A 9163-nucleotide genomic window follows, 5' to 3' on the forward strand; every position below is an offset into this window, starting at 1 on the left:
AGCTTTTCAGATGTGGAGGTGAATTATCAACATGTACATGCAATTAACGTGGCATGAATGTAGCCCTTCTCTTAAAAAAAGAAAGAAGCCTACGTTCCGTAACAGTAAAGCACATGCAGTAGGCGTGGCGTGGGGGAAGTGCATCCCTTTCTCCCGGAAGCACTTCCCCAGCCTGCAGCGATTCTGGGTCGGAGCGCTGCGGTTCCGCTGCTGATGCGTTGTGCTCTTGGCGCTGCTCTGCTGGTTGCTGCTAGGCTGTGTTCCCGGGGGATGCACGCAGCGTTGGTGCTTTGCTGCTGCGTGCTGGGCTGCAGCTGCGCTGTGCTGGGTGAGCTGAGAGCGTGTGCTGCTTCCACTCGCTCCCTGCCTGGCTTCCTGCTTCCTCCTGCAGCAGGGCTTGGAAATCATTGAAATATGTTATTTAAAAAAAAAAAGACAAGCAGACCTATATAAATGCTAATGCAATCTCTTGTTACGTTGTGGTGTATATCCAGCATATGAAGTGGCTTTTTAGCAAATAAGGAACGCTGCGTTGTGCATTTAGATTTACTCATTCCTTTTGTACTGACTGCTTTACTTTCAGCACTGGGAAGCGATGAGCACATGGTGCAGCTGCCTGGGGGGAAGTTCCAGATGGGCTCCAGCTCCATGCAGAGCAGAGACGAGGAGGGACCCATCCGGGAGGTGACAGTGAAACCCTTCGCTATTGACAAGTTCCCCGTCACCAACAGGGACTTCAGGTGAGCTGGCATCACGGGGCCGCTGCTGCAGCTCTTGGAAAGTTCAGTCATGAGTGCATGAGCGTGTTGTGTTTGTGCCAGGGAGTTTGTTAGAGAAAAGAAATACAAAACTGAAGCAGAAGCATTTGGCTGGAGCTTTGTCTTTGAGGATTTCGTATCGGAAGAGCTGAAAAAAAAAGTCACCCAAAAACTGGAGGTAAATTCAAAGCCTGGATGGAGCTTGAGAGGGTTCAGTGGGTGGGTGACATCGTGGGGATGATCCTCTGAGATGAGGGAGGTGGTGATTACCCAGGGAATGTGGAGTCCCCATCCCTGGAGGCGTTCCAGAACTGTGGAGACGTGGCACTGAGGGATGTGGGCATGGTGGGGTGGGGTGGGCCTGGGGATCTGTGCGGTCTCTTCCAACCCTAATGAGTCTGTGATTCACAATAACCAGGATCAAACAGTTCCCAGACCAACACATCTTCCTCTTTCCGTGCACTGTCGTAGGAAGACTGAAGGGTTGGGGAGGGAGGAGACCAGCACAGCTTTCATCTGATACCGTTTCTTTTCCCAGTCTGCTCCTTGGTGGCTGCCAGTTGAGAAGGCTTTTTGGCGACAGGTGGGTGAGAATCAGGCATGGTGGTGAGTTCTTTCCTAAAACCAAGGGGAAAATAGCACCTCTGGTTCCTCTGTGCAGGCTCCCCACCTTGCTCTATTCTATCCTTTTTCTCTTCCTTTTTTTTTTTTGATGATTAATTAAACCAATTAAGATCACTGCAATTTGCAGCCCGCAGGTCCCGGCTCTGGCATCGCGGACAGACTGGACCACCCAGTGCTGCACGTGAGCTGGAACGACGCGCAGGCGTTCTGCAGCTGGAAGGGGAAGAGGCTCCCAGCTGAGGAGGAGTGGGAGTTCGCTGCCCGGGGAGGGCTGCAGCGTACGTAGGGAGCCCCTCTCTGCCCACATCGAGTAGCTTTCTATCATAGAATATCCCAAGTTGGAAGGGACCATAAGCATCACTGAGTGCAACTTCTGTCCGTCCCTTTGAGCTACCTCAGCCTTTATGTGGAGGTGCTTCCAGGGGTTGATGCAAGGGCTGTACAACCTTTTTCAGCCTGGCAATAAACAGGATCAGTGGTGGCTTCATGTGCCTCCCTCAGTGAAGCACTAAATGCCATTTAGTGGGCGTGGAGGAGTGTCCCAAGCTGAGCAGGGACCGGCAGCTACAACAAATGAGAGGATGCTGGGATAATCGCTGTCTTCTCCTTTGACAGAAAGGCTGTATCCCTGGGGAAACAAGTTCCAGCCAAACCGCACCAACCTGTGGCAGGTGAGCTCCCACCAGCTGTCCTGGTCCCATTGGGAAGTGGTCAGCTCAGCCGCAGCAGAACCTGCTGCTGCAACAGGAGTTGGTTGTGAGGTGCTTGAGATGGCTCCTGGGGGGCTACCCAAGGTGTTCCCCAAGGGAGCAGATGGAGCCTGGTGCCCCGGGGAACTGGGATTTCCCTTCTCCCAGGAAATCACACGTTAAGTTATTTTGCAAAGGTAATTATTTTTCCCCTAGGATAACTTTAGGTGATTGTTCTTTCCTCTCTTAGACACAAGTGCCGTGTGCCAAATTAATTTGCAGCTATGAGTTACTTCCATTGTTTAAGCATGGTTATGCTTTATTTTTATTTCTTTCATAAGAAGCAGGACTTTTCTCTGCAATGGGTCTTTGCTTAATGTCATCTTTCCTCACTCAGGGTGACTTCCCAAGGGGGGACACGGCCGAGGATGGCTATCACGGCGTGTCTCCGGTGGCTGCATTCTCACCTCAGAACAGTTATGGTACGGAGAGGCATCACTGCCTGGCTCTGGGGGTGCCATCTGCTCACCATTCAACACTAACTGTAAACCCCATTGTAGCAAACTTTCAAATGTGAAATGGGGTCACATTGGCATCTCGATAGTGTGACTGAGCCCGGTGAAAGTGTAATTACTGCAGCTGATGTACAGCTGGAGCACTTCAGTGCACTGTGCCATCCCATGCCTGTTAGCAGGCAGTTATTCTGCACTGCCATGTCATTTATTTGAAAATCCCAGGTGTGCTGGAGGGGCAGCAGATGCCTTTCCCTCCTGCAGGTGGGAAATGATGGGACATTAAAGATGAGTCAGTTGTTCAAGGTCCAGCTGCATCTGGGGTCTGGTTAGTGGTACAGTGAGGAGCTTCTGGTCTTACTGGGATCTTTCTGGGATGTTAAAGCCCCCTCTCCCCATGAACAGAAGTGCTTTGCAACCCCATAATCCCAATATGTGCAGATAGGGCACTGCGGAATGTGCTCAGTGGGACATGGTGGGGTGGAGCGGGGTTGGACCTCATCATCTTAGAGGTCTTTTTCAACAGTAATGCTTCTATGGGAACCTTCTGTCTCAGGGCTCTACGACCTTCTGGGGAACACCTGGGAGTGGACGGCCTCACAGTATGTGGCACCGGGCCCTCCCCGGCCGCGTGCTGAAGCGATGCGTGTGCTGAGAGGGGCCTCATGGATTGACACTGTGGATGGGTCTGCAAACCACCGGGCTCGCGTCACCACCAGGTCAGTGCCAGCGCTGCTTGTGGTGATTTCTTCTTCAGCTGTATAAGGAGGGATTATGTTATGTTTGTCCGTTCCTAACCAGATTTGGTGAGAAGCATTTAGGAAAACGTTCTACAGATACTGCTAAAAATTCTACTGCTATAAATTAATTCCTAATTGCTTCTCAAAGAGTTGGTGTTTTCCATCAAGTAGCTATAATTAAATGCCTTTCTAAAACTTAGGTAAGTGGGAGCGTGTTACACAGGGCCACGTTCCCTGATCTGAGCACTAACCGTGCAGGGCCCCTAACTGGTATCTTTCCCAGGATGGGGAACACACCAGACTCAGCCTCCGACAACCTCAGCTTCCGCTGTGCTGCCGACATCCCGAGTCGCACCACCGAGAGCAGCAGAACCAAACCTGAGCTCTGAGGAGGGCATCTGGCACGACCTGAGGGCACTTTCTCCTGTGGAGATGGACAGTAACCCCCCAGAAGCCATTTTCATTAAACCAGTGAAGTTTTAGAAGTTAATACTTCTGGCCTAAAACTCATTTCTGCACATGTCTGGGTGCTGAGCAAGCAGCAGACGTTTTGTCTCTAATGTCCCATGGGTGCTGCAGATGTTACGTGTCTCCTGCTGGTGTGTCTGCAGCAAACAGAGGGCTGTTTGTGCGTGTCCAACCCCAAATCTGATGGCACAGGAGCCCCAGGCACAGCGGGGTGAGGACATCCCTCCAGGCACCGCTCATCCCATACGGGTCCAGTGGGATCTGCTGCTCTGCTGGAGGGCTGACTACTCCAAAGCAGTCCCTTGCAGCAAGTCTGGAGGAAACCCAAACTGGGCTTTACCCAGCACGCACGACAGCCATCTGCACCTAAGCTTGAGGCGGGCAGCTTTTAAGAAAAAAAAAAAAAACACCAAAAAACACCGGTCAGTTTGGAAATACTTTACTTGCCTTAACTCTGAGCAAACCCAACTCAAGCAGCAGCGATGCTGCCGTCAAAACAGCTCTTCCTCGGCTGCCAGGGTGAGCAGAATGGCCTTGCAGGTGTTCTCGAAGAGCGCGGCCCTGTTCTGCGCCTCGCCCTTCTTCACCCAGTGCCGGTAGGTGCGGAAGGCGCAGGCGTCGATCAGTTTGCGGATGGGCTTCAGCGCGTACGGGTCCCGCACCACCAGCTCCCGCGTCACCGCCTTGACCATGCGGTACTGGTAGTAAATGCGGACGGACGCCAGCACGGTCAGACAGATCACCTGCAGGGGAAGGGGAAAAGTTGGGACCCTGTCTACCACTGAACCCCGTCCCCAAGCACCACAGCTGCATGTCCCTTAACTGCCTCCAGGGATGGGGGCTCGACCACTTCCCTGGGCAGTCTGTTCCCGTGCTTCACCATCTTCTGTGTGAAGAAATCTTTCCTAATTCCCAACCTTGTCCTTCCCTGGTGCAACTTGAGGCTGTTATCTCTTGTCCTATTGCTTGGGAGAAGTGACTGACCCCCACCTCCCTATGCTCTCCTTTAAGGCTGTATATGCGTAAAAGTAATGGTATTTACTGGTCTACCAGTAAGCCATATTTCTAAGCACTTCATCTATACGTCTTACAGAAAATACCATGAAATACATAGAAATATCACGAAGTAGTGCTTGGAGAGGTGTGCCCACCCTGGTGCTGCATCCTGCCAAAGCCCAGCTCCATCAGCCCCATTGAACAGCATTTCTCCTTACCCAGCCAGGACACCCATCCCACATTCTCCTCCTGGGTTCGGGGTGCCAAGGTGTCCCCGTTCCCAGCACCAACCTCACCTTGAATTTCCGGAAGGGGCTGAAGTGCCGGACCTCCTCCACGTCGTACTGCTGGAAGAAGGGGTGTGCCAATGCCTCGCTCGCCGTGTACCGCTGCTGTGGGTCCACCACCAGGAACCGGGAGATCTGCGGGACAGCGCTGGATGAACCCCACAGCATCCCAGCCAGCTGCTCCCCACTGTATTATTTCCCCATCCCTCAGCACCCACCAGGTCCTTGACGGTGTCGGAGCGGTCATCCCACTCCGGGGAGCCAAACTGGTAGTCCCCATTCATGATCATCCGCAGCATCAGCATCTGCTTGCGGTGCCAGAAGGGAGGCGAGCCGGCCAACAGTGTGTACATGATCACCCCAGTGCTCCACCTGCAGGGATCCAGCACGACACACCAGCTCCAGCAGCACCCAAAGGATCCATACCACAGACTGGAGACAATGGGGTGCAGGGGGCTTGGCCAGCCTGGAACATCGGGGTTCAGGGGGCTCCAGCAGCTCCATGGAGACTTGGGTGCATCCAGGGGCTGCTGCTCACCAGGGCAGCCCCCTGCAGCCCCATGGAGCATTTTTTCGTGCATTATTCAATTCCTCACAAACCCTAAAGCTGGTCCCAACGAGGAGCAATTCCTGCAGTGCCTCAAACCACGCTTATTTTGCAAGCACCCCAAGGACTGAGGGCACCTCACTCACATGTCCACTTCTTTCCCGTAGCCCTCGTGCTCATCGTCCATGGAGCAGTGCAGGATTTCGGGGGCCAGGTAGCCAGGTGTGCCACAGATTTCTGCAAAACAGGGGCAGAGCATCCCCTTAGGGACCCAGGGAGGGCTGTGCCACACTGAAGCAGCTCGTCCCAGAGAGGCAACAAAGCATGTCCAGATCCTGGGTGGGATCTTTGCAGTGATGGTAATGGCAGGGAGTGACTGCGCCTCATGTGCATCTGGCTGCTGGCTTAAGTTGGTGAGTTATAATGAATTATAACATGTGAGTGTGGAGAGCAGTGGGGATGCTGCTGGAAGGAGATGCCTTTGTTGATTATGTTGCTCTTTGCAGGGCAGGAGAGGAGAAAAACTTGATGGAGTAATGAGGGTCAACTGGAGGACAAAAAAGTGGAAAAAACACTGCAGCATTTTCATCATGGGAAGGAGTGAGGCTGGAATGGGCTGCACCAGCTCACCACAGGCATCGTCTTAGGGCTGTGCACCCACCTTTGAGCTTCTCATTCTCGCGCAGCTGGCAGGAGAATCCAAAGTCTGTCAGCTTAATGTTCATGTCGTCATCCAGGAGGATGTTCTCCGGCTTCAGGTCACGGTGCACGATGTCGATGGAGTGCAGGTACTCGATCACTTCCAGCAGCGCGTGCATGATCTTCCTGGGGATGGGCAACAGCATTTCTCCTAGTCCTAGTACCCACTGGCATCGCACTCACGAGGGTGGGGACAAGGACAGGGACGGGGGCCACACAGCTCAGCCCCTGTGCAAAAGCCTCAACACCCAAGCACAGGGACACAGCCCGGGTGGCATTTTGCTCATGCGCACTGTGCTGGCTCCAAGGCTGTCCTTGGAACCCATGCTCTGGCTTGCAGCTCGATTTCAGCCTCACCTGGTTTCCTTCTCGCTTAAGGTGACCTTCTCGGTGAGGTAGTCAAAGAGTTCCCCTCTCTTCATCCTGCACGCAGGAGGGAAAATCAGCCTCAAGCCAAGGACTGCCTAGGAGTCACTGCCCCTTAATAGCCCTATGGCACTCAATGCACAAAATGACAAGTTGACCCATTAATAAAAAAGGCTTAAAAATGCCTTGATATCTTGCAAAATATCATGCAGAAGGAGGAAAGGCTGTGCACAGAGCAGGCCGGGTTTGGAAGGGACCAGTGGGTCCATCGTGGTGCCACGAGTCGCGGCGTTGTGCCAGCCCTGGTCCTGCCGGGCATATAAATAACCCTGAGCTCCCACCAAAGGTTACGGGGAAACCTGAGCTGCTGCTGATGGAGGGAGCAGTGCTGAGGCTGAGTGAGCGTGCTCCTTCCTACCTGAAGCAAGACCCAGTCGTGGCCCTGCTTTGCCCCACTGGGACTATAGAAAGCTGGGGAGAGCTTTGGCTGTGTGCAGGGTGGAAATGTGGAGAAATGGGGGCAAATGGGGCTTGGAGAGCTGGTACTTACAGATCAAACACCAGGAAGAAGAAGGTGCTGGACTCATAGCTGTCCTTCAGCTGGACTGCAATGAAACGGAGCTGTGAGCATTGTGCAGCACGCTCCTTACCACACACGCCCCGTGCACAGAGAGCTCCTTTCCTCTAACAGACTAAATATGCTGATCTAATTGCTAACGGAATTAACAAGCTGATCTTTGTTAGCGTTTTGATCAGGAGCTCAGGAGGGAGATGGCCAGGCAGCTTGGGCAGAGACAGAGCAGGGGATGCTCTGAGCAGGTGCCCTGCATCACGCCAGGACCACGAGCCTCACAGAGCTCTGACATCCAGGGACATCAGCCCAAAGCCCTTCCTGGGAGCACCTCAAAGAGTAAACGCGGCAGAAACCCTCTTGCCCCGACTCACTGACGTTGGGGTGTCCCGAGACCTTCCGCAGGATGTCGATCTCCTTGGCAGTGGCCTCGCGCAGCTCCTGCACCTCCTGGGGGGATATGTTCCCTGCCGTGATGTCGATGATCTTCACGGCGTACTCCTGCCGGGTGGCTTTGTGGATGCACCGGCGGACAACGCTGCTCACCCCCCTGCCAGGAACAGCACAGGAACGATGAGGTGCTTTCCCTTCCCCGTTTGCGTGATATGCTATGGGGGATCAGGATGGAATCACTTTCCCACAACCAGGAGATGGACTCGATGATCGTTATGGGTCCCTTCCAACACAGGTTATTCTATAAACACAGGGACATGGTGCGAGCTCCTGGGAAGGGTCCTGAGCTGGGGCACTGCGGGTGGGCAGAGGGTTGGAACGGGATGATCTTTAAGGTCCCTTCCAATCCAAGCCATTCTGAGAGTCTGCGAGCTTCCCCCCACCCAGCCCAGCCCCACAGACACACATCAGGGCCCTGGTGTTTTCCTGGCTTGGGGGGACAAATTTTGAGCAGATGGAAAGCGCTTCTTCGTGCTATTTATAACCTCACGGTGCTATGGGCTCCGATCATATCAGATTCCTGCTGTGATCAAGCAAAACGGTTTGCAGAAACGAAGCTTTACCTGCCCAGCACCTCTTTCGGCTCATATTTTTCGTAAAACTCCTTGGACGTGTTCCAGTCCGGGAGCTCCTCCTCCTTCGTCATGGCTGGGTCCTGGCAGGTGCAACAGGGCTGCGGGGAGAACAGCTCCGATGGTCCCGAAACATCAACCCATGCCACCACCCAGGGACCCCGCAGAGCCTCGAGATCCACCTCTCTTCTTCCCACCCCTGTTATTTCTGCTTCTAACACTTCTTTTTTCCCTGCTTATTACGTGAAGTCATCCCAAACGGCTTCAGGCCGAGAAAAAGGAGGAGAAAACAGCGTGAAAAGGAAAGGGAGAGGAGGGCTGGAGCCGGTGCCAGCGCTGCGGGGTCAGCCGGGGCCGAGCCGCGGGGTCGGGGAGGGCAGCTCCCGGGTGCCAGCAGCGTCCAGCCAGGCCCCGCGCCTCCCGAAAGGAGCGCTTTGTTTTCTTCCCTTTTGAGCTGCTGCTGCCCATGGGCAGGCCCCAGAGCCCCACAGCTCCTTGTTGGCGGCAGCCCCGAGAGGGTTGCAAGGGCCGGTGTGGGCTGGGGGCATTTCTACACAACCTGCTTTGCATTAGGTGCACTGGGTTAGTAAGAATATCGATGAACGCACGCCATTTATACTTTTATGCTAGAAAACGCAGCTGCTGGAAGACTTGGGAGCAGCGCTGACCCAATTCGGGGCTCAAATCCTACATGAGCGGCGCAGAGAGAACACTTCTGTGGGGAATTGGGGGGGGGAGGTCGGGAGGTCTCTTCGCAGCCCCACATCGCGGGGCGGGGGGGACGGGGAGGGCTGGACCCTGAGGGGAGAGCGTGAGCCGGTCTGAAAGCGTTCGGACAGCGGCTGCTCGGGGGTACACCGCGCTACGGGCGGGGGAGGCGC

General features: G+C 54.3%; 2 protein-coding genes across 3 annotated transcripts in view; one reads left to right on the forward strand and one right to left on the reverse strand.

Annotated features, from left to right (window-relative positions):
• On the forward strand, positions 137 to 4233 carry SUMF2 (sulfatase modifying factor 2). Of its 2 annotated transcripts, none has more exons than XR_002444053.1 (9): positions 137 to 328; positions 584 to 740; positions 822 to 936; positions 1297 to 1341; positions 1510 to 1660; positions 2002 to 2053; positions 2469 to 2553; positions 3140 to 3302; positions 3607 to 4233. XR_002444053.1 is itself a non-coding variant. In XM_021415985.1 (9 exons), the coding sequence occupies exons 1-9, from the start codon at positions 214 to 216 to the stop codon at positions 3710 to 3712; spliced, it is 993 nt and encodes a 330-aa protein (XP_021271660.1). In that variant the 5' UTR covers positions 138 to 213; the 3' UTR covers positions 3713 to 3813. The 2 variants fall into 2 exon arrangements, 1 of the variants encoding a protein (XP_021271660.1); XM_021415985.1 differs by having other exon boundaries at positions 138 to 328; positions 1998 to 2053; positions 3607 to 3813.
• Positions 4215 to 9163, reverse strand: part of PHKG1 (phosphorylase kinase catalytic subunit gamma 1) — a 5168-nt gene continuing 219 nt past the window's right edge. The window contains exons 2-10 of the mRNA XM_021415984.1: positions 8274 to 8383; positions 7632 to 7807; positions 7237 to 7291; positions 6678 to 6743; positions 6283 to 6446; positions 5768 to 5858; positions 5293 to 5446; positions 5084 to 5209; positions 4215 to 4534 (exon numbers count right to left, since the gene is read on the reverse strand). Of these exons, the coding sequence (XP_021271659.1) occupies positions 4283 to 4534; positions 5084 to 5209; positions 5293 to 5446; positions 5768 to 5858; positions 6283 to 6446; positions 6678 to 6743; positions 7237 to 7291; positions 7632 to 7807; positions 8274 to 8356 (1167 nt within the window). The 5' untranslated portion in view covers positions 8357 to 8383 and the 3' untranslated portion in view covers positions 4215 to 4282. The remainder of the gene's footprint in view (positions 4535 to 5083; positions 5210 to 5292; positions 5447 to 5767; positions 5859 to 6282; positions 6447 to 6677; positions 6744 to 7236; positions 7292 to 7631; positions 7808 to 8273; positions 8384 to 9163) is intronic.

The sequence above is a fragment of the Numida meleagris genome, chromosome 18 (assembly GCF_002078875.1).
Source record: "Numida meleagris isolate 19003 breed g44 Domestic line chromosome 18, NumMel1.0, whole genome shotgun sequence".
Classification (NCBI taxonomy): Eukaryota; Metazoa; Chordata; class Aves; order Galliformes; family Numididae; genus Numida; species Numida meleagris.